Source organism: Anas platyrhynchos, chromosome 4 (assembly GCF_047663525.1).
Source record: "Anas platyrhynchos isolate ZD024472 breed Pekin duck chromosome 4, IASCAAS_PekinDuck_T2T, whole genome shotgun sequence".
NCBI classification, from domain to species: Eukaryota; Metazoa; Chordata; class Aves; order Anseriformes; family Anatidae; genus Anas; species Anas platyrhynchos.
Window position 1 is genome coordinate 8,430,280 of NC_092590.1, and position 25,270 is coordinate 8,455,549.

The window sequence follows — 25,270 nt, forward strand, 5'->3', positions numbered from 1 at the left end:
TTTTTTTAGAAAGCGTGTATATTTTTGTGTTTTTTAAAGAACAAACCGCAGTTACAATGAATGGTGTAATAAGGTACAGCGATGGTGTCATTTTTGTTGCTGCTGCATGTCTTTTGCTTTCTTCTCTGTTTTTTAACTTCTGCAGTTTGGGAAAAGGGACAGGCAAGGTTTTGCTTCATGGATGTTCTGTGTTGGTCATGGAGACTCCAGCTGGGCAGTAATCACAGACCCACCATTTAGGTTGGAAAAGACCTGTAAAATCACCAAGCCCAACCATCCACCTAACGCAACAAGTCTACCACTGCACCGTGTGCCTAAGTGCCACGTCCACACATCTTTTAAATACCTCCAGGGATGGAGGCTTCACCACTGCCCTGGGCAGCTTGTTCCAATGCCCACCCATGCTTTCCATGAAGAAACTCTCCCTGACATCTATCTAAACCTCTGCTGAGGCAACTTGAGACCGTTTTCTCATGTCCATCACTTTTCACCTGAGAAAAGAGACTGACACCTCCTCTCAGGTAGCTGTAGAGAGCACTAAGGTCTCTCTTCAGCCTCCTTTTCTCAAGACTAACCAGTGCCAGTTCCTGCAGCCGCTCCTCTTAAGTCATGTTCTAGTCTCTCCACCAGCTTCGTTGCTCTTCAATGAATGGGTTCAAACTTCCTGCTCCTCCAAACAAGGTCTGTATTTATAGCTGACCGACAGTGGATGACACAGGTGAACCCTTCCCTTCTTTATTTATGGATGGGTAGGTCATAGATAGGCCTGAAACTTTTGGTTAGTCCTACTTCAAGAATTTTTATTTCTTTTAACTCCTCCCAAGATGATACGGATTTGTTTTGGTTTATACAGCCTTCTGGAGAAATAAGCACGTAGCTTGGAAAGAAACTTATCAAGCTCTCTCAAAAAATATATATTAATTGCACTTACTTCCAGAATTGTTTTTTTAACTGTACTGTTTTCATTGCATTTTGAAAATTGTACTGTTTCTGTCAACATCCACACTCACAAACCAACTTAGAGGGAAAAAGAGCCTCAGACCCTATAATGTTTTGCTGGTGAGCTGAAAGTAGTTCTGTAGTTGATTGTAGTATCATGTTGAATGTAGTTTTCATAATCTGTTATTTTTTTTTTTAATTATTTTTTTAATTTTTACCAAATACGGGATCTTCTAGAAATACATTCACTGGAGAATTTCTCACTGCAGAGTACAATTAAACAGATGCTTTAATCCAGTGGGATTTATACTCAAGCTGAGAATGATTCATGTATTTTTTCTTTTTGAGGGTAGAGTTAGGATGTTTCAGTTTCATCCCAAATGAAGCAATAAGTAGTGCAAGATTTTAGGAGGATCTATTTCCTTTAGATCACACTTGCTTTATGCTAACATCTCATTTTTCATACTGTACGAGTAGAGTGCTTAGAAGAAAATCTTTGAACGTTGGTAGTACCATGGGCCATAGTAATTTGTTCTGCATATGCATGAAAGCTGTAATCATTGTTTTATTATAGTTTTGAGAGCCAGGTGTTAGGTATCTTTGTCTGTTCCTTCTGGTCCTATACCAAAGCAGGAAAAATCAACTGTGTTTTGTGCTTTAAGTTATATGCCAGTCATTGTTTTCTTTTTGTTTGCATCATGGAAGATTCAGGCTTAAAGCCAACAGAACCGGAGTGCAGTGACATAAACAAGCTCTAATTAAGTTAGAGAAGGAGGTCATATCTCAGAGAAATAAGCTGCCAATTAGCCTGAATGGTAATCCTGTCGCCACTGAACGACCAAATGCTGAAAACTGACAGTTCTACTGAAACTGAAGACGGGATGAGGATGGAAGATGAGGAATAAGGTTAAATGGCATGTAGAAAGAGGGTGCTTAAGGGATTTCTGATGTAGAATTTTATTTCTGCAACAGCTATTCACGTAGTAGTGCGTTTACACCCAATCCATTAGTTATGTTACTTGAAACAAACCATCTTTCCTGTAAGAATGAGGGTGCTCAGTATGCTGTAATCTTGATGTGTCACCTGAGAAAATGGTCTCTAAAAGTATGAAATGTAAAAAAAAAAAAATAATAGATTGTTAACTTAAAAGCAGTCAGAAATGTTGTTTAATACATTTTAAAGAAAAGATCTTGAATTCAACTGGTTATAGATAAAGATTAATACACTGAAAACAATGTGTTTATCAGGTTACTGAAAGGTGATAGAACAGACCTGATGGGAAGAGAAGAAGCAGAAAATCTTACCTCCCTTTGTTTAAGGTCATAACTGTCATTGCACTTTCCATTTTTTCCTTGCTCTTAATGTATGGCCAAACCTACTTAACCTACTTCCCTGCAAGCTGTAGCTATCAAACCATCAGTGATTACAGTCAAGCAAACACTGCTGTTTGCTTTTTCCAAATATAAACTGTTTTGTGGCCTCACGCATCAATTAATATGAACTTACATTACTGAATAATCGGTCTTATAAATCAGATGGTGCCTGTGAATGGTTACCTACTGGAAACTTGCCTGAGGGCCCCTTCTTTGCAGGCTGTTCAGGATGCTTGCATCAGCAAGGAACTGGCATCACAGTCTAAGATAGCACGCGTTCCAATAAAGCATCTAGTTTATATTTTATTATTATTTTTTTTTACAGTTACTTGTTCAAATGTAATGACAAATGGTAAGCATAGAGGAATATTGTGTAACTTGTCTGTTGGTAGAATGAATCTTTGATTAACTTTGCCATGTTAAAGTGGTCACTAGATGGCCTGCTAGCCTAGCATTTCCCTAACATTCATTCAGTTTGAATTCCTCTTGCTGCTATTTAAAATCTAGGAACCTGTTTTAAGTACCATTTTTGTGTCTGCTAGGGAGTCTAGATTTACTAATCCTACAAATTATCTAGATATTTAACTCATTAAAAAATGTAATGTGCCATAATCATATTTATGTTGCACTTTATTAAAATAAAATAATCTACGAAACAACAACAACAAAAATGAGCCGATCTCAAGCCATACAATCTCTCTGCTTGCTCTAATAGGGGCTTAAATGGCCCCAGATTAAATGTCTTGTTAAGCTGTTTTTGGCTGTTTCTTGCACTTGGGTAGAAATAACAATGCTGGTGTGGCCATGGCTGTGGTTGTCACTGTTTTCTACCTGATTCTTTAGGTAATAGTGGTGGGGATTCAGCTGCTTTTCTAGCAGGGCTGGATTGCCTGCTCTGGTTTTATGGCCTGTGGTCCTTCAGCATTGCTGGGGGTTCCTTCAGGCTGTCTGCATCCCCGCAGTGAGGTAGAGGGGTTGTTTACAGAAAATGCACTGTCAGACCTTTGTTGTTCCCATTGTTTTGCCCATCAGTGGGGCACCAAAAGCAGGATAATATTTGAACAAAAAAAAAAAACAACAAACAACAACAACAAAAACCTTTTAATAGCCACATTTATGTAAAGCTTTTGATGGTTTGTAATGCTAGAACTTTACGGCATGGTAAGAAACTAGGGTCCAGAGCAGGATCTTATGGGAAGCAGCATAATGTGGACCCAGTCACTATACTTTGCTTGTGAAGTCTGCGATTCGTAGCAGCAGGCAGTGCTTTTCTTTGGTTCTGGGCTTACTGCTACGGGGAGGTTGCTGCAGCATTGCTGGGCTGTAATTCTGCTTCTGTAATACAGGGCATGTTTTGCCTAAGTTGCTATCTAAAATAATCACTTCCCAGTTGAAGTCTGATATGTAATGGTTCAACTTTTCCATACACAATACCACCTCTGAGTGCTAGTTTGTTTATTTTTCTTTTATTTGTCTTTGGAGACACCAACAGTGTAAGGGCTAGCTAGACTCACCACCTCTTTACATTCCTGCCGTTGTTTTGTCTCCCAGTTCCTTTCATCATCCTGCTTCTTTGACTTTCCAGTGAGGTGGTGCCTAACGCCTGATAAGTGCTTGGATAAATGCTTTAATGCTCCTGGGCAAACTTTGCCTTTCCTATAGGCACACCCCTTTACTATGGATTGCAAATATTGGAAGAATAAAAAATAACTCCTTGTGCTCTTGTTACAGGTTTATGTATACTTTGCTCTGTGGGTGAGCTTCCTCCTCCCACTCCACTTCCAACAGATTTGCTTTACAGAATTAACTTAAAACCCCGTTTTAAAAAAGAAATATCTGCCATTTTTCACTAATGTTTTCCTACTGGGTATCACTGGAACATTGGACTGGGTTTTGATGCTTGACTCAACCCTCTGTCAGGAGACTCTTCAAAGTTTTATCACGGATGACCTTCCCTTCTCTTCCCCTCTCCTCAGAAGTGTGCATTTATCCTTACGAGGGGTTTAAGATCTAGAGTATAGTGAAATGAGAAAGTCTTGAGAAGGTTTTATTTAAAACCCATGGAGGAAGCTCCCCTCCCTTTCTTTTTCCAATATAAAAGTGATATTCTGTGGTATTTAGGTTATAATTAGGACACTGGAGTTATTTTACTAGCTGTAGGTGACACATCCAATTTATACTTCTGTATTAATGACTTTCAGTTTACTTCCCTATTACCATTGCTAACACATCTTGTATAATCAGTTACTTAATTCTGTAAGTTTGTTCAGTCTCTACAACATTTCTTTTTACTTCTTTAGCATCTATAAAAGCACACACTCAACCTTTCTGCTGTAGCGAATATAGGCATTAATCAGTCATAACAACTGCCCTTAATTCAGTAGTTAAATATTTACAAGGTAAGTGTTATAATTGTATGAGGTACTTAGTTTAAAAAAAATCTTCTTGCCAGAATGTTTCACTGTTACTACTCAAGCCAGCAGCGTTGCTAGCCATATATCATAATCTTGGATCATTGTTGTTTTTTAAACGAATAAAAATTGCTTAATGCACATATTCTTGGCACAGAGCAGTACAGCGTAGAATTTTACTTCTTGACCTTGTGTTTAGTGTCCAAGAAGCACTTGGACCGAACGCTAAATTCTGATTTTTCCTTTTGTACAGGACATTGTACCAGTGGATGCCTCCTACGAGGTGAAAGAGCTGTATGTGCCAGAAAACAAGCTGCAGTTGGCCAAAACTGATGCGGAGTCTCTGTTAACCTTGGAAATAAATAAGGTATTGTGTGTTCAGTTATCTCAGTACTGAAGTTGAAAAAACAGTCTGCTGCTCGGCAGAACTGTGTATAGTCAAAATACCTGTACTGATTACAGATTGTAACTTGATAGGCTTTTCTCTCCTTTTCTTGAGAAACACCACAGCATTTGTGTTTTCTTCCTTTGCTTTTTAGAAATAACAGTTGAAACTTCATAAGTAATGCCTGGTATTTCAAATAGTGTTACTTAGTTAATCCTAAGCATGGTGATTAAATTTACTGTGACTTTTTTCCACCCTTGTCCATAGACTAAATCATGCCTTGCATACCTTCAAAACAAGAGATAGTTGTTTCTAGAAGAATTTTCAGCTTACTTTCATAAACACATATTTTTTTAAATTGTAATGACCTAGAAATATGGTGGAAATCAGTTGCTGCTGCTTCATCTCCTTGTTGGTAACCTTCAGGTTAAAGTAGTAGCCTTATATATAAGGCTTATACAGATGCAAACTTTTCGAGGTAAGTGATCAGGTACTTACGCAGGTAGGTGTCCAGATCTAATTTATTAGTTTTTGTTTCGTTTTGTTTTCTGGTTAGAATGGGTTCATGCTACTTTTCTGGCTTCCAGCAGAGAATACTTGGAAAAGCATGGATCAACTTAATTGACACTGTTCTTACTTCGGTTAAATGCATTATTTTCCAGTTTGGAATTCAATTAGACAAAGCTGCTTCTGGCTGTTTATCTGTTCTTTCTGGTAATCTTTTTTTCTGAAGAATTAGGTCTAAACACAGATACAGTGCATGAGTTTTTTCACTGACTTTAACAGTATTATTATGAGCCAGCAGCGTGCCTGGCAGCTGACGACATTTGGGTTGTCCAGTCTGTGGAAAAGGAGGCTGAGAGGTGACCTCACTCTGTGTCATTCTAGATTCTTTTCACGTGTATCTGTAAAACTATATATTGCTTTGCTCTGGAATAAATTTGTAGGGTCACCATTATTAAGTTTCTGTAGCGTTGCACTCTAAATTGCTTCCCATCTAGCAAAACAAATTCTTTCTCCCTCTACTCCTAACGAGGGGTTTATTAAATATCAAGCAAGTATATAACGTCAGCTAGGGAAGAAAATCTGTGTTACGCTTGTCTCAACATAAATTAAACAATGTGATAAAATTAGTCATGCTTTTTACAAGAGAAACTTGCACAAGTGAAGTCAGTGGACTTTGTCCTTTGTCAAAGACTCTTGACCAAGTCTTAGTAATGCACGTGCAGAAATAATAAAGGCCACACACTGAGTCATAGTGTGACTGTTTAAATGGTATGGAAGGAAGTTCCCTGTAAGATGATGCATCTTAAACTGAAATAAGTACTAGTCCCGAGAGAATTTCACTTCTGGATTTTCTCACTACTTTCTGCAATAAAAATTTCCTTTCTAATCTGTTTTAAGATTTAACCTGTTAGTATTCACACGCCCCCTCCCCTCCTTATTCTGATATTTTTGTGGTAGCTGTATGTGGTGTAGGTTTTTGTTGCATTTATTTTTTAATAAGGCAAGATAACCAAGAGCTTAAAATAACTGCAGTTCTCCTTTTTTATTTAAGTCGAACATTTTCAAACATTTACAAATGAAGCACTTTTTTGTGTAACAAAATGATATTTGATGTTAAGCGCAAGACTGAAAAATAGCCAAAGTCACAAACAGTGTGGTTTTTTTTTTTTTCTTCTGGAGACTTAGAACTTTTTGTGATTAAGACTGTAACACCAAGAAATCTTCCATTTACACTGTGTTTTATGGACAAATCACGTTCTAAGATAATTACCATTAAATGTGAGCCATCGAGCAACAACTTTTATCTGCTCTGTTTCTTTGCAAGGTGGATATGCAATGGGTGCAAGTGCTGGCAGAAGGCTGGGCAACGCCCCTGAACGGTTTTATGAGAGAGAGAGAATACCTACAGTGCCTTCACTTTGATTGTCTCCTTGATGGTAAGATATTTCTCTTAGTAAAACCGAGGAAATTAATCATATTTCTAATCATATTAGAGGAAATTAATCATATTTCTGGAACACTGTTGATGCTTTGCTGTCCAGTGATGGTGTTGTGACACTTTTTCATGTTTCTGCACAGTCTGAGCTAAGAGAATAGGGTACTAAAATTGTTACTTTTAATGTATTTATTCTTTTTATTCCTATCACCATATTAGTTTGAAAAATCAGTGCCTTTCCTTTTTTGCCTTCACAAATTATAATTTATATTGTGGAAATGTTTTCACTTTTGAGAACATTTAAACCTGAAAGCCAAATTTCTGATTTGTTTGGAAGGAATTTATTTTAGAAGTTGAAATTGCAATTGAATTTGTTTAGCTCTGTGAGGAACAGCAAGAGATCTGTTCTTAAGTAGTGATGAAGAAAAGGACAACAAAGTAACTTGCATGCTCAAGTTGCAAGTATGAAATCAGAATGTGAGAAGGGTTTGTTTACGTACAATTGTCACATGCAATTGAATGACTCTACTGTAACAATTACCCTATGATGATTTAAACAAATATATTTTATTTTGTATTAGTAATGGGCTAAGAATGAACATTAGTTAAGGTAGCTGACAAGTGATATCATCAGGTTTTAAAATTTGAGTTTGATTCTCTGTCATTTATTTGATTTATTCTTCTTAGAAGACTGTTTTATTCAAACCTTTAGGGTTTTATTGCATGCTATATGAAAAAAGTGATAGAAGGAAACAGGAAGACAGGAATCTTTACTGTGTTACTCTTCTCTTACTGGAGACCAAATAGCAGGAAAAAAATGTCACGTGTCTTTCACTTCTATCGTCTTTCACTTCTTCTGTTGTCTCCAAACTTTTCCAGTTCCTCTTTTCAGAAGTCTCTGAGGTACTATTGTACCTACATAAGGGCATCCAGTTATTTTGGAGCATCTCAAGTTTGCAACAGCTTTTTGGGCTACTAGTTTGGTTTTCATTCCATTTGCCTTTCTGAGTGTCAAGCCAGATGCGTTGTACCCTGCGGTTGCTATGCATTTAACTGCTAAAATAGCTTGTAGCTCCTGCCCTGTAATCTTCTGTAAATCAGATTTTTCTATGAGGCTTTTAAAGCCTTTTATAGGTATTTCAGATACAGCGATACTAGAAATTCGTAAATTTCTCTTGCAGGTGTTTTTGATACCTCTTGTGGTGCTACAAATAAACTATAAGCTATGAAAAATAAATAACAATAAGAGGGAGACAAAATACCTGCAATGCATTTGTCCTTTGGGCCTTAAAAGGCCCAAAAGCTTAACTTACCCGAAATAGTCTCAAGCTGATGCTATTTTCTTCTGAGCTTAAATAAATAAAAATAAACAGCAACAGAACATCTCACTTAACTGTGTTGCCCCCGTTTCCAGTTAGTTCATTGGATGAAGATGGGTGTTAGAGATACTTATTGTTGCAGTCTCACAAAATTTTAATAATTAACCACTTAGAGGTCTCTTCCCAGTTGGAAGTGTTTATTTTCTTGCTGCTAAAGCAAGAGGTTTTTACTAATCATCAAAGTTGGAGTGGCAAATTGCCATCCCTGTGACTGTTGCAAAGCTCAATTTTATGATCCAGTTGTTTTGAAAATAACTCTGGATGGTGAGACTCAGCTGAGGAGAGGATATGCAGCACACTTTTTAACCTTTGAATTACAAAGGAAGGGAGATAGAATTACTTACCTTTTTTCTCTTATCCTTTACACCCAGCTTCATTGTTTTTAACTTCCTATCATGCTTAGAGTATGATTGAGAAGGTTTTAAAATATGTATTGCTTAAATTATGGGCAAACCAGCCTTATTTAGAGCCTGTCTCCACTGAAGCCAACAGCAAAACTCAAATTACCTTCAATGGGCCCATGACTTTTCTCCTGGAGAGCACCCAAGAGTTTTGCACTCTGTTGTTAAATCTGTTTTTATTATAATTCAAGCAATTGTATGATAGTTGCAGTATTTACGCCACTGGTTTCTTAAATCTTACCCTTATAGTCAGGAAAAACAAGACTCCTAGCATCTAGCAGTGAAGTAAATGTTTAAAAATGAGGACCACGTAACCTTTAAGTTCAGATACATTGGGTTATTTTCAGAAGTTAGTAGCTGGTAAGCATTCAGCTGAACAAACTATGCAAAATGTCTGCCTGATTCAACTTTTTTTTCTGAAATAGATACACACTTGAGTCTGTTGTATGATAAACTTACAGCCTGGGCTGTAACTTTTTAAGAGGTTAGATTTCCAAAATGTAATTGATGACCACTGCTGTGGATAATGGCTTTTTTGTTTCTGCAGGGGGAGTCATTAACCTGTCAGTGCCTATAGTGCTAACAGCTACGCAGGAAGACAAAGAGAGGCTGGATGGGTGTACAGCAATCGCACTCGTGTACGAGGGTCGCCGCGTGGCCATTCTGCGTAACCCGGAGTTCTATGAGCACAGGAAGGAGGAACGCTGTGCCAGGCAGTGGGGAACGACGTGCAAGGAACATCCCTATATTAAGGTGTGTGTTTAAAAGTTGAAAAGCTAGTCCTGTTACCTGCCCTGTCTGCGGACATCTCAAGTTGATGTATGTGACTGGTGTATTTTGACACCAAAACTTCTTGGAGAAATACCTAAAACATCTGAGTGGAAAAAAAGGTGCTTTTTTGTGTAGTGCAGCTGTTGAGTAGTCTATACTCAGTGTGAAAATCTGATGTCCATAAGTACCCATGAAGTGAATTTAGGATGCAGAATCTGTGCTACAGAGGAGCCTAGTGCCTAGGAAATTTATCTCCTGTGGACCCGGATGGGTCATCAAAACTCCTTAATAGGTGGACACATGCATCGTGGAAGCAAGAAAACTTCTTTTCTGCCTGTATGTGGAGCACGTGAGAATTGCCTGATTTAAATGCCCTTGAAACAAGCACCCTTCCTGGAGAGTTTGTAATTTAACTCTCCGGGGAGTTACTTCCCATCCGTTGTGCTCAGAATGTTTTATTGTCTTGACCTTATCTGTATGTCATACTGAAGTATTTTAATTGTATCATTAATTCTTGTGTTGTTGAGTTTAGTTTTGAAAGATGCTATAATTGTTAGATTATAGTTCCGTGGAGCCCATAAATATGTTTCTTTTCCCATTTCTGTCTCTCTAATATCTCTTTGTTTACATATACGACTTAAAATCAGATAAAAGGAAATAAACCTCAAATTATGAGCTTGCAATTAAAAGGGAAAGCCTTTGATGTTTTCTAAAAGCAGCTGTATGACTGATAGTTATACCTGTCTGAAAACTGTTTTTTTGAATTCTTAAAAATTTTTTATTAATGTGTAATGACATCTTTCACTGAGTGAAGCTTTACAACTCCAACCATACAGTTAAGAGTATATCTGGAAAAGGACATACCCTGCTAGATAGAAGTAAGAGTATTCTGGAAGATGTCCTCTGTGTTCTGTGCTGATGAACATAAGACTACCCTTTTACTGAAAACTTAAAGTAACACAAATGTAAGAAATGCTAAGAAAATCTCATGCAGAAAAGATTTAAATGACTTCTTATCATACATGTATATTGGCAATATCAGAATGACATGGCTGATACTAATGTAGAAGATGAGAAACCATCTTCTTATGTCTGTACTGGTGTGTATAGTGGTATCACGACAGCATATCCATGAATTTGTGCTTTATAGTATCATGAGAGCACATAAATCTTGTGGCTTTTCTGAATTCATCAGAAATCCTTGGGTGCCTGAGAGCTAACGTAGTGCTGATTTTCTCGTCTTCATGTTTTTCTCATGCTTTTCCCTCACACCTTGATAAGATGTCAAAATCTGGCATTTTCTTGGGGAATGGTTTGGTGACTGCAGCATCATTTAACTCCAACAGCAGACCCTCTATCTCAAAGTAAAAAACCAACAACCCAAATAACCAAAAAAAAAAAAAAAGAAAAGAACAAAAATCACACTTAATTGTAACGTCTTGACTTGTGGGTTTGGTACACACAAACTTTTCTGTTGTATCAAGGAAGTTTGTCATCTCTAAATGACATCAGGCTGAAAAATGACTGGAAATGTATATGAAACTTGAAGACAAGAACAAAAAAGCCTTTCAAAAGCAATGTGTTGTCAAAAATCACTCAGATTGTTGATTTCTATGGCCATTGATAGACTATGTTAGGCAGCTTGCTGTAAGTATTATTTTGATAAAGGGTGAGGTGGTGTTGGACGATACTAAAAGAATTGTAGTGAGCGTACAATACATGTTGCCTTGATAAAGTGCTGAAGTGAAAAAAATCCAAAAGCTGTCTTACTTTAAAGATCTGATTTTATTCATAAATCAGATGAGTAAATTAGAACTGTTTTATTTGATATGTTATTGCTGACCAGAACCATGTGAACTGCTGCATGATACTGGAAGTGCATTAGCTTTGACCAAAAACTGTAAAGCATCCAACTTCCTTCTACTCAATATATTAACTTTTCCAGCCATTTTTTTTTTTTGTTATATAATAATGTTGGTTAAGAACATGGTTTTCTTGCTTTTCTATATATTGGAGGAGATGGGGGAAAACAGTAAGTTTTGTTCTTTCTAAAAGAAAGGCATAAGTCTGCCATGGGTTAGTGCCTCTCTTCTGCATCATGGTGTATCATGTTTGGACTATGTTCCAGTGATTTATTTTTATTTTTATTTTTATTTTTATTTTTATTTTTATTTTTATTTTTATTTTTATTTTTATTTTTATTTTTATTTTTATTTTTATTTTTATTTTTATTTTTATTTTTATTTTTATTTTTATTTTTATTTTTATTTTTATTTTTATTTTTTTTAAATATTGGTGCTTGATTTCAGACTGTTAAATGCAATTAACTTGGAACTCTCTCTTTTGTAAATACTGTGCTCCCTTTGTAGTGGTCTCAATGCTCAGAACAAGTCGATAAGCAATCCCAGCATGGATTTTTCATTTCTTTTCCTAGATGGTTATGGAGCAAGGGAACTGGCTGGTAGGTGGAGACCTACAGGTCCTTGATCGTATCTATTGGAATGATGGACTCGATCAATACCGTCTCACTCCAGCTGAGCTAAGACAGAAGTTCAAGGAAATGAATGCTGGTGAGTAATCTCTTGTTGTTTTGTTTCTTCCTATAAAGATTTATCCAAACGCCTGCTGCCTCAATACTGCAGGGACAAGCCTTGTTTCAAGGATAGAGAATCTCAGTGCTCTTTTAAGTGGTATTCTTTGCCTTTTACTAGAACTAATTTTTGTAGCCTCAGGTACTATCTTGCCGAAATGCACAAGAGAAGATGGTAACCCCTGAGGTTCTGATTTTATCTTTCCATGCACAATAGACATGTTATTAATGCAGGAAAAGATAATGTTAAAATGTGGTAGAAAGCGATTTAAATATCAACAGATTCAGCTTGATCTATAGAGGTATGGCTGAGTGCTGAGCTTTCATGCTCTTAAAAATACAAAAACCTGTTTTCTGGATTTCACAGGCTGTGTGAGGTTGGAAGTGACTTCTGGAGGTCATCTAATCCAGTCCCACTGCTGAAGCAGGGCCACCTAGAGCTGCTTACTCAGGACCATGTTCAGGCAGCTTTTAGTATCTCTAAGGAAAGATATTCCACAACCTCACTGGGCAACCTGTGCCAGATTGAATTCTGTTTGACTTTAGCTTTCCTAGCTTCATCCCTCAATGCTCAGAAAATGTCTGTGTTCTTTCCAGGTTGTGTGTCCTTGCTTCTATCCTCCCTATGCTTTTTTTTTTTTTTTTGGTGGTGTTTTGTTTGAGTTTGGCCAGGAGCACCTTGTTCATCCACACAGGCATCTGGGTGTTTTTGCTAGACTTCCTCCTCATTTGCACTTGAGTTCAGAGGAGGTGATCCTTGGATATTAAGCAATTTCATTGGTTGCTTATGGGAGACCTCTCAGTTTAGGCAGTTTTGCTGTCTTATAGGGTGCCTTTATTCATCTTAATTTGCAGAAGGGAGAAAACCTGTTGCATCTTTTTTTTTTTTTTTTGAAGGGTTTTGTAATACATTAGGATGGCAATTAATTTTGTTCTTACTGAGCCTAAACTCTTCTAATCCATTTAGGTAAAGGAGACTTAATAAGGTGCATTAAATTCCCTTATATTTGTTTTGTTGCAAATATCCATTTACATGTATTCTCCTGATACATTGAGCCTTAAAGACAGGTAGCGTAGTTTTGGTTTTCTACTGCAGTTTAGCTGGATAATAAGTGCTTATGCAACTGAAAAATCTGAAGAGGAGATCATTGCTATTGGAGAAACTAAAGCAACTCTGTTCAAGTTTCAAAAGTGGAGGAAGCTGATTAATGTTTTTTTAGTACTTTTTTAATTAAAATTTGCTTATTGAGTCTAACCATGTAAAATAATGACCTGTGACTACTGCTATTGCACTTAATAGAATTGAGAGCAAAGATTGTACTATCTGAAGATTTTTCTCTTGTTGTACAACTCCTGATAAAATAACTTGCCTTCCTTATCTTTTGTCTTTTTATTTCCTCTAGATGCTGTCTTTGCATTCCAGTTACGCAACCCAGTGCACAACGGGCATGCGCTTCTAATGCAGGACACTCACAAGCAGCTTTTGGAACGTGGCTACAGGCGCCCCGTGTTGCTCTTGCATCCGCTTGGAGGCTGGACAAAGGAGGACGATGTTCCTCTCATGTGGCGCATGAAGCAGCATGCTGCGGTGCTGGAGGAGGGGATCTTGAATCCAGAAACAACGGTGGTGGCTATATTTCCTTCCCCCATGATGTATGCTGGACCAACTGAGGTAAGTACGTCAGGAGTTTAAATCAACAGCAGCAAAACCAGAACCTTTTGCTGGTGTGCCTAACCCCTCTGGTAGTGCACTAAAATATTTTGGTTTGTGCTGTGCCTGACATTCATGGGTGGTGCTTTTTTAGTGGACAGAGAAGACTAAACTTACTGGGAAATCAAACTGTAAAAGATCCCTCTGTTATCAACCAGAATGTTCTGTATTGAAGGATTTTGTTTGGAAAGGGCAGAAGACAATGTTGTTCTCATGCTCGTTTTCCTTAGAGTTAGAAGGGCATGACAATGAATTCATCTTTCCTTCTTTTTAGGACCTGTTTCAGAATCAATTCCAAGATCAATTACTGCATCTTAGGGTTGTCCTGAATATTCAGATACTTTAGTTGATTACTGTTAAGTGAAGAGTGTGTATATTGGAGGGCTATACACAAATTAGGAAAAAAAAATGCTTTGTTTATTTTTTGGCAAACATAATTTAGAAAGAATTATTTCAAGGCTTTTATATGAAATAATTCTTTGGCAACACTTTATTTAAAAGCTAGAACTTGGGTTGGAACCCCAAGAGTTTGTGGAAGTTCAAATTCCGACTAGGCTCAAGTGGTTAATTCTGTTGTAGCTTTGTGATTGATAGGAGAATACACTGGTGGAAATAAATTAGACGGAAGGCACTTCCTTTCTAGTGGCTGTTTGACTGATCAAGCAGAGCTTGCAGTGCCTTTCAGTCCAGAGGAGGAACTGTAGTCCAGATCCAGTTGAGCTATGTGAGTGAGTTACTGCAGGGAATGTTGCAATGTTCCCCGTAGACCTTTTCTGAGAATTCATAGAAGTCTTTTACTTCACTCTCATACGCAGGAATGTATGAGAAGGAATGAAATCCACAGTCCTTATTCTGGATAGAATAAGAATTTTCTCCAAACCTATGCAGCATTACCAGTGACCTCAGAATACTGCCTGTCAATAATTTGTGTAGCCAAGAAATAAGAGATTCTTCCTTTAATCATTTTCTGTAGGTTGTTTAAGACATTGGTACCAGATTTATTGCTGTAGTGCAAATGATTTGCAGAGCAACAAGCTCAGTATGGCTATCAACAGGATGGACACCTTTCAAATTGTGAGATTTCAAATGACATGCTTCATAAGCACCAATTTAGTGTTTTTCTGTTTTTAGCATTCCCAGTAATTACCTTGAAAGAAAAGGAACAGTTCTACAAGGAAAATCATGTATCAGAGTGCAGTGAATTTAAATTCTTACTAAACCGTTACAGGTAATTTAGTGTTGTTGAGACTGCTTTAGGATAGCAGGACCTTAATCCTCAGTTTATTCTGTTCCAAACACTAGTAAAGTAAGTAGTTTTTTAAGCATCCTACTATGCAAATGAAACAGGAGCGTGGTATGCCTTAGCTGTAAGTTTGGTGATTCACATAGTTGATTCTTTGTTCTGGTGTGGCTCCGCAGTGAAAAGAATATCTGTTTGATTGGGGGGGAAACAGGGTAGTTACACAGTGCACACATTTTAAAGGTCATATTTTTAACTGTTTTCTTTTAACCTTTTCCCTTGTCTGTGTTCTAGGTTCAGTGGCACTGCAGATCACGGATGGTTGCAGGAGCTAACTTCTACATTGTAGGGCGAGATCCAGCAGGAATGCCGCACCCTGACACTGGGAAAGATCTGTATGAACCAACCCACGGTGCTAAAGTGTTGACAATGGCCCCAGGCCTGCGAGCACTGGAAATTGTACCCTTCAGAGTTGCAGCTTATAATAAGAAAAAGAAATGCATGGACTATTATGACTCTGAGCGGTAAGTCATGTTTTAGTTCTAAAACATTTTGAGCAGCAGCTACCTTTTCTTCCCCTGCACCCTCCAGTAAAAGAGTAGTTTTTAACTAGTTTTATATAGCTAAAATATACCAGTCTTCAGAGTCATTTTTAGACCACTGATACAACTTGACTTCAGCCATGATTTGGGTGCAGTTCCACAGCACAACTTACCTGATGCAACTTGAGTTGCCGCTGGAAGCTCCCATTTTCCTCCCAGGTACTGGATTTTGTGTAATTCTGGAACAAGCTGGCACAAGTAGCTAGGTCTGCAGGAAAATATTATTACTCGTTTTAATGGAAGGATTAGTTTTCTGCTGGTTTATCTTCCTAAATATGCTTGCTTGGTGTCAGGTAAGCATCAGATGTGATGCAGGAGAATCAATGGGAGAGTGCAGCAGGGAGAAAGAAGGTAGTGGACAATGTAGTGGCAACTAGCTGCTTGCTTAACAATTATGCAAAATGGTGCCCTAAGTCCGTTGTATGACCCAGGAGTTTTTAACTGTCTTTTGTTTTTATGATTTAGTTACAGGACAGGTAATTTTGTCTTCTGACTATCCCAAGATTATTTGCATGTGGCATAACAGAGTCCAAAACTTACTGCATATGTTGCTGTGGTGTCAATGAGTGGAACTGGAAAGGAGATTTGTCATTTTAGTTTAAACCTCTTTATTCAGATTATTGAAACTACTTTTAAGGCAAACTGCAGTTGAAGTTAGTACTGAAATACTAACTGAAATAAATAACTGAAAATTTTCAGCTGCTTATGCTACAATTATACAGAGTATAAGTCTCCAAAGATGTCACTGGCTTGTGGCAATCAACCAACATATTTTATTCAGCATCTTGTGTTTCTCACAATTAATTATACTTTAGTAGATACTGTGCTGGCTCAGCCTTAGTCGCAAGTTATGTGAATACTTTATATTTCAGCAGTAAATTCCAAGCACCTGAACTGGCCTGCTTTTATTTTTGAAAGCTGTAAAGTGTTATCTTCTCTTGCACAACTAAATCTAATTTTACGGTAAGTTCTTGCATTGTTTGGAAATAAGAAGCAGCAAGACAAAGGCAAATTTGCTGAAACCTGACAAGAATTAAAATAGCTTCGCTGTGTGTTACTCTACAATGTCCATATGTGTTTGGAAATTTGATGATTTACTACACTGCAGATGTTTTGAAATAGAATCTAATCAGGGAGGCTTAGTTAGCAATTGCAGTTTGCTGATGTTGTTCTTCCTTCCTCCTTCCTCCCATTTAGGCAGCATTCCAGTATAAGGCTTCCCTCAGTGCTCTGAAGCATCTCTTTGGATAGTATTGCAACCGTGTGTCTTTTTTTTTTTTTTTTTTCAACCAAGTGTAGCTCTGGGTAGCAGCATCAGACCAGACCTACAAAGTGACGCAGATGGCACTTTTATTAGAAGGAATACAATTAGAGGGAAGGATACTCCTAACATATGACATGAAAGTCTTCCTACACTTACTGCCTCGTAGGTGGCTAGCTGTTGAATACTTCACTACCTTTGTGCCATTCGTTATTTGAGATGTGCCTAGAAACCCTTATTGCTGTGCACAATAACTAAATCCTGATGTAAATTTTGCTAGTTTTGTCCCAGCTTGTATGCATTATACCATAACAGTCAAAGGGTTGTTGTAGTAGATACTATGGGTATTTGTCCTGTTTGTTTATTGTCCAAGTGATTAAATAGGTTGGTTTGAAAGATCACAGAACTGAAGGGGTTGGAAGGGACCTCGAAAGATCATCGGGTCCAACCCCCCTGCTAAAGCAGAGTCCCTAGAGCAGGCAGCCCAGGTAGGCGTCCAGATGGGCCTTGAATATCTCCAGAGAAGGAGACTTCACAGCCTCCCTGGGCAGCCTGTCCCAGTGCTTTGTCACCTTCACCATGAAGAAGTTCTTCGTCATGTTGGTGTGGAACCCTCCTGTGCTCAATTTTGTGGCCATTACCCCTTGTCCTGTCCCCACAAACCACTGAAAAGAGGTTGGCCAAATCCCTCTGTCCCCCACACCTCAGGTATTTATACACATTGATGAGATCCCCTCTCAGTCTTCTTTTCTCCAGGCTGAACAGCCCCAGGTCTCTCAGCCTTTCCTCATAGGGAAGATGCTCCAGGCCCCGTATCGTCTTTGTGGCCCTCAGCTGGACACTTTCCAGGAGATCCCTGTCTTTTTTGTACTGGGGAGCCCAGAACTGGACACAGTTCTCCAGGTGAGGCCTGCCCAGGGCCAAGATAAATACAACAAGACCAAAGTGAAAGAGTTCTGCTGGTGCAGGATAGATTTGATTTAGATCAAGGGGAGTAAAAGTGTACCTCTGTCATTAGCCAGAGTAAATGATTAATAACTAAAACAAACAAACAAAAACACAACAATACCTCTGATAAGAGGTTTGCCTTTAGTTTGAGGCTTTTTTTTCTGTCACTGTCTTGGAAAAAAGCTCATAGAGCTGTTACCATGCAGCTTTACCTTGCTGCTGTCAGCATGCAGACCATTTGTCCTGTCCTTCTCTGAATGCTGTTTGTAAGCTGCAGGCTGGACTGGAGTGTGGCAGCAAACCTCTAGATGGCAATGCAGATGCATGCAGGCTCGAAGAGAAAACCATTCTTGCTCCTGCTCACCAGAGGCAGAACACTGTGGTAGGCTCCAGACAGAGTTAGAGCTTGGGTGGGTGCAGCTGGCTGCATTTCAAGATAGTCTGTAATGCCAAAAACATAGACTCCTGGACCATGTGGTGTTTGGCTCTGTAAGGAAAATGGCAGGGAACAGTGGGTTGTCTGGAAACATGAGTGTCAGTGGTGCTGGAGCACCCTTGGGTATGAAACAGTCATGTTCGTGTAAGTCTTTCCTGAGCTCACCACTTACGTGGTGAAAACCACAATGTGAAAATGTGGGGAAGAGGGCTGTATGCATAGAGGCATTGCTCTGGCTTGTTTGAGGAATGGGTAACTTGACTTCTGTCGCATCTAATTCAATTCCTTGAGGCTTGGATAGTTGACAGGCAATAGGCAGTTCAAGAACTTACATCACCGACAGAGGCATGGAAGTTTACATGAGGCATTTACTATGTGGGTTTCCCCCAGACTGAGCTGTAGGTGAGCTGCATGTCTTAGCTGCTGCCCCCACGACCTTCCAATTTTACAACAGGTATGTGTCACGATGCAGACTTCTGAAGACCACCACAGATTTTAAATCCTAGCTTTGGGTCTGGGAGACTTAATCTTCTGAGTTCACAGTTCTTGTCCTGCGAGCAAGCTCAGGCCTGCCCCAGAGGAGTTGTTCACCAGGAATTCGGTCATCCACAGGGCCACATCACCAAGCAATGGCCAAAGGGAGCTTTTTGGAATGATGTGTGACCTGTGTGTTGGTAACTGCAGGCAAAAGGCTGAAGTCTGTCAGTTCTTTGTCATTGTTCTCTTCACTGTGCCATTTCCACCGTGTTGGTGACTCAAGGGAGCAGATGTCAGAAGGAAGCTGGGTCCTGAGATGGAGACTGCTGTGAGAACAGAACTCGTTCTGGTTCCTGGCTTTTCTGAGATCCAAATTTGGTAACTTCTTGTGCCTTGGTAGTCTAAATTCAACCACTCCTGAAACAGAACTGAATGTGGATCAGTAGCTGAAGGTGGTAGCAGACATGTTTTGGAAATGTTTACAGAGAGAACTGTAGTTACAATGGAGACCTTCCAATGAACATCTGATCTGAGAGCCACTATCAGAAGTGTAAAAACAAGAACCCCATAAACAACTACCTACTGCTGAAATCTGTTCAGAAGAAGTTGGTATGTTTCTTCAGCCAAAAAAGCCTCTCTGTTACCACAAACAAGTGTAGTTTGGGATTGGTGGCTTAGTAGTTGTTTGGGTGAGCAACGATTCCTAATTCTTTGCTGAAGACCGGTCCTAAAAATGCAGCCACAGACTGCTGCTGAGGAAAAAAAATAATTAAGAAAGGAAATTAGTCTGACAATTCAACACAAAACCCAACAAAACACCCAACACACGTACAGCCAAAAAATAATTAAAAAGAAAAAAAGAAAAACCTCCCTGCAGTGTTTGGAAAAAATGGCTTTTTTTTTTTTTTTTCCATCCTTGAAGAAAACCCATGAGAGCACTTCAGCTAAAAGGAACCCATAAGTAAGGTTACCATAGCAGGCTGTTCATGTGCTTCGTGAAATGTGAATGAAGCATGGGTATCTGAAGAGTAGTGATGATTTTGACTTTAAAAGTCCTGGGAATAAACTATGAAATGTGGTTGTCATAGCTGCTTGCATACTATCAAGTCATACTTACAGGTAGCTGTTTCAGCCAAGTACTTACTGTTCCGAACTTGTTTGGTGTGATACCTGATTTTAAAGTGGCAGCAAGAGGTTGAAATGGGCATGCTTGATTATGCATCTTAATTTAGTTCCCTGAAATATTGCTTCACAGTTAACATTAGTATATCATTTAGGATACATTAAAGCACCACAGCAGCTCAAAATACCTAAGCCCTTCTGCCAATCAGCAAGCCAAGTAGAGGATTTGCTTTCCTTATGATGTTATTAAGCACATAGGTTATGTTTCACTTTCCCACAGAGTTTTTTCATAACTGGTTTGGTGTTGAACCTAGTTCGCTCAGCATGGCAGGGTGTTCGCCAGACATTCATGCAGATTGACATGACAAAGCTAACGCTGTAGGGAACAGTGCCCTGTTGAAGTGCTGGTGTAGGTCACAACTTGACACTGCTAAGGCAAATTTCAATCCAGTCGAAATCCTCCCGAGAAGCATTATAAGGTTGGGTTTCACCTCCTGGCAGATTATGTTCAGGGAATAAGAAGGTGGAAAAGGAGAAGTGTTAAAAGACTGAACCTGAGATAAAGAGGTCTGTGAATTGTCTTAGGAAGTAATTGGATCTGAAGGTTTGCCAGCTGAGTAGAACACGTTTTGAAGTCCCAGCAGAGCGAAGTCATGTTATTGCTCTATTTCTATACGTTTGCTTCCAGAAAAACTGTTTTAATGAATCAGTGAAACTGCGAGTGCATGGGTCCTTACTGTTGTCATGAGTCTTGATTTTACGAGTAATTTCTTAAGACCCTCAGATTCCCACTAGAGACATTGCCCTCCGCAGGGAATGGGAATTTCAGGGAGGTCATTTGCACGGGGCCAGATACCCTAGGAAAAGGTTAGGGCTCCCCAGAATCAGTGTGTTTGTACTCATCTGGTGGGAATAGCTGGTACGAGGTAGTATAAAGAACACTTATAGGGAAGAGACTTCTTCCCGATAAATGATAAGCGAAAATCAGCTGTATAAAATGCACTATACTTCGATTAAACCTTTAAACCTGCAGGGAATAATTGCTGAAGAGATTTTTTTTTTTTCCCCTTCGGTTATTGTATTAAAGTACTCTATGGACACCGTGAAGATGCAGCAGAGTCAAGAACCTACAGGACTGTGGGCATCTACATGCAGTTGTTTCCTACGTGCAAACTGGTGATAGCTTGCTTGTTTTGTTGTAAGAACTACGGACTTGAAGTCAGCCTTGAGCACTGCTCTTAGTGATTAAGTTCATAATGAAACTTTGAGAAGCTTTTAATTGTGTAGGCACCAAATATTACATCAATACTAGTCAAACTTGATTGATAGTAAGAAGTGAAATCATTTTTACAGGCATTTACTTGTTTAAAATGTGGCTCAAAGAAGGCTACTTCCAGCAGCTACTGAATAGAAATTTGAACGGCACTTAAATCCCGTGCTCAAAAAAAAAAAAGGCTGAGTTGATTTTCACTGAGATTCATTCCAAATTTTACTTGAGAATGGGATTTGGATGGCTGTTGCATTTAATTCCATAACAGCTTTAATGGTCAAACGTTTCCCCACGCACACTCTCTGTTCTGCTCAAGTCCATTTTATGTTGAGTAGCTCTCAGTTTCCTCAAAGCTCACTGGACAGAATTACTGGACTCTTCTTTTTGTCTTTTGTTAAGAAGTAAGTTACTCATAGTCAGGTTTTGTTTCAAAATGCTTGTGTTTCATACCACACTACAGCATTTCTACGTAGTAGACATAGCACTTTCATATACCCAGGAGATTTTATTTTTGCCATTAGTGAAGGCAGTATTTAGGTGTTATTTATTTCAATAACACTTAAATACCGGGGAAATTAAGCTGGAAACTTGAACAGAAAATTGAAAAGGAAAAAAAAAAAAGGCAAAAGTATTGGACCATTTAAATGGAGGGTGTATATTGCCAAAGCTCCATATTGAGTCATCTTAGAGATTACTAATTGATGTAGTTTTTAAAAGTGAATCCTATTTAACAGAAGTTTGGGAAGGCATCTCTTAATACTTCTGTACTTTAGAAATGTTTGAAAATGACTATTTAAGCAATATTTTGCTATACTGAATGTAGTATGTTTCTTAAATGACCCTTATTAATGTTTTTCTGTCCTTTTTCTAAGGCTTCTCTAGATTTTCGTAGTGGATTTTTCTTTTTTGGGTGGTTCTCTATCCCGTCCTTACAGCTGCTTCTTGCACAGCCACAACTAGGGATAAGAGGAACATGAAGGAAATGGGGTCCTTATTGAAGCAAACTTCTATGGTGCACGTAAATTCATTGCCTTGGTCCCGTTATTTCACATGTAGGGCATGGAGGAATTTGAGTCTTTCTGCAATCTTAACAGGCAGGGAGGGAATAAAACAGACAATGTATTTTTGGTGTTTGAACTTTGGTGTTGTTGGAGAAACTTTATAGCACTTGCTTTACTTTTAACTTCCCAGTCATCTAAAGGTTTAATTTTTTATTTTTTATTTTTGCTAGAAGATTAACCAGGCTCCTCATTTCACCACACAGGTTTTGTAGAAACAGTTCTTAAAGAACTCAAGTTACCATCGAGCAGTGTTAGTGAGCACTGGGCATCTCCGCACCAAGCAACAAAATGTAGAGGTGTTCTTAATGCTGGTGACATTATTCTTTCTTTGGTGGGCTTGCATCAGCTTAAAGTTTTTATTTTTGCGTAATTTATATTTTGCAAAATTGAAGCACAGTAGGGTTTTTTGCCTTGTTGTTGCACTTCAAGAACCTAATTCAGAGATCGCTCTCTGAATTAAGAGCAATAAGAAAAGAGCACGTATGGCACTGCTGCTGTGTAGATGCATACAATCCAAATCAAAAAGTTATGGGGTTAGTGGTTTTGTGAAAGGGAACTGTGGAATGCTTTCTGCATCTTGCTAACTTCCATACCCTACTGAGCATAGCTCAGCACTTAGAGCCAAGTTCTGCCCTCTGATGCACACACTTGGCTCTTGTTTCTGTCTCAGGCATGTGCATCTGAGATCAATACTTGGCTTTTATTTCAAACAGACAAGTAAAGAATGAGTAATGGATACATGTTGCAAATTGAACAAATGGCGTAAGTAAAATTGCCATATTTAATTTAAGAATAAATGATTTTTCTTTGGAACACTCGGTAGGATTGTGGCACTCTTGTCTTGGTTTTACTGTCTCACTGTTGTGAGGAGTAGGAGTTGAACTTGACTGGAACTTTTGCTGCTTATCACCACTTACCTGAGAAGTTGATTTTAATTTAGATTGTCCTGTTAATGGTGATCAGTAATCAGTGATCAGTTTACTTTTTGTTCTGCAAATTGTCCTTCATTATGAGATCTTCTGCCGTGTTGTTCTTCCATTCCCTAGTGCACTGAAATGATCTTCTTTAACCAGTACTGCAACTGGTGGACTGCTGGGCTGCTGCTGGGGCAGAGAGGATGAGGCTGCAGAATAGGATGGCTGCTGTTGTTGACAGAGAACTGAGACAGGAGGTGGAGGAGAGAGTTGTCTCTCAGCAGAGTTCCTCACAGAGAGAGAAAGCCAGGCTAGATGAAGGCACAGACTCGATCCAACTCCCAGAAGATGAGTTGGACCGAGCTGCTAAACCTCAGGAGTCACCTAAGCTCTGTGTTGTAGAGGGTGTGTAAAGATGTACTGGCACTGATGGGCAAATGTCTGGAAATAAGTTAATATCAGATCATATTTCCAAGAAGAACTTTCATTAAGTTATCAAAAAAGCAGAAGAATTGTGAGCAACTTTGCATTCTTTTTAACTATTTCTTTTTTTCTTTTTTTTTTTTCCTCTCCCTACCTGTTCTTCTCCCTCTCTCCCCTTACTCCCACCCCTATCCTCTCAGCCACGAAGACTTCGATTTTATATCAGGGACCCGCATGCGCAAGCTGGCTCGAGAAGGACAAAACCCACCGGAAGGCTTCATGGCTCCTAAGGCTTGGACTGTGCTGACAGAATACTACAAATCCTTGGAGAAGGCTTAGGCCTCTTATGAACCGCAGATCAACATTTGACGCCTGATTTATTTACAAGAAGGGGACCACACAGTCACCGTTCGTGTTGCTTTGTTGTGGTGTCGGTCAGGAAGTTCTTCTCTGAAAACAGACTCTTTCTCCCTAACTTAGCATCATTCTTTGCCTGTCCTTATGGGTTCTATTATGTCCTGGCACCTAACTAGCTGCTGGTTTTGATGTCTTTTATTACAGTTAATATTCTTGCAGTAGGATTCTTAATTCTTGTCTTTTTTTTTTATTTTATATATATATATATATTTTACTGCCTCTGTCCTATGAGTTCTGCAACTGTTAAATAGATGCAGCTTTTTTCATGTTATTTAAACTGCTGGATATTTTCTGTTTTCAGTAGTTTGTAGGAGAAAGTGTAATAATTAGACCCTTAACTATGGATAGGTGCTCAAGAAATGGAAAAAATAACAGCTTTAAAATTACTGTTAAAGGTTACTCTATTATTCTCCAGAAGCTTTTAACATTAATTTTTCAGTACTTGTAATTAAAAAGCAGAGTTCTTTATGCAGCATAATTAAACTTTTTTGCTTTCTTTGTTAATTTTTGGACTTCATTGAGTTATCCAATAGTTCCCTTCTGCTGTGGACCTGTAAAGACAACCAAGTAATGAGTAAAAAAGAAAAACACTTTACTCTTTTAATTGATAACTAATCCATATTTTTTTTTGTGCTTCTTGCCTTATGTGTCTATAGGGAATGTTTTATCCTATTTGATTTCACTTGCCAGTGTTTGGTTCCAGCTACAGTCATTCAGGATGAACTTAAAGAAAAAAAAAAAACAAAAAAAAAACAACAAGAAGTATGGCACACTGACCTCAAATTCATGTTTAAGAATTATCACAAGAAAAACTGAAGTCGTTAGATCATTGCAGTTCCTGTGGTAGAAATGCTTAGTCCTGAAGGTGAAGTATCTGTTTTTCAACATCTCCAATGGCAACATAAGGGCAATCTCATTGTTTTCCATGACAGACAAGGCATATTTGCTTCTACTAGGATTCCTCAAAAATCCTGAAGGTGGTTAATTCAGTATGTGAAGCATTAACTGCTGAAGAAAAACATGAAAAATAGAAAGTAAAATACTTCCCTGAGTACACAGTAATACTGATCTGTTGGGATCTTTTCAAGTATTTGCAGGTAATCAGTGGAACAGTCATAACTGTTCTTAGCCTGTTCACTAGGAACTTCACGTATCCTTCTCACAGAAACTTATTTTTCTGTTGGTAAGAGGTGTAC

The 25,270-nt window shown here is 38.5% G+C and overlaps 1 protein-coding gene across 2 annotated transcripts in view; it reads left to right on the forward strand.

Annotated features, from left to right (window-relative positions):
• PAPSS1 (3'-phosphoadenosine 5'-phosphosulfate synthase 1) overlaps positions 1-24,578 on the forward strand; it is a 43,465-nt gene extending 18,887 nt beyond the window's left edge. For both annotated transcript variants that reach the window (XM_005019823.6, XM_005019822.6), the window contains exons 6-12: positions 4,978-5,091; positions 6,941-7,052; positions 9,379-9,584; positions 12,037-12,172; positions 13,596-13,864; positions 15,438-15,667; positions 23,858-24,578. In XM_005019823.6, coding sequence (XP_005019880.1) covers positions 4,978-5,091; positions 6,941-7,052; positions 9,379-9,584; positions 12,037-12,172; positions 13,596-13,864; positions 15,438-15,667; positions 23,858-23,996 — 1,206 coding nt within the window. In that variant the 3' untranslated portion in view covers positions 23,997-24,578. The remainder of the gene's footprint in view (positions 1-4,977; positions 5,092-6,940; positions 7,053-9,378; positions 9,585-12,036; positions 12,173-13,595; positions 13,865-15,437; positions 15,668-23,857) is intronic.
• Positions 24,579-25,270: the final 692 nt, after the last annotated feature.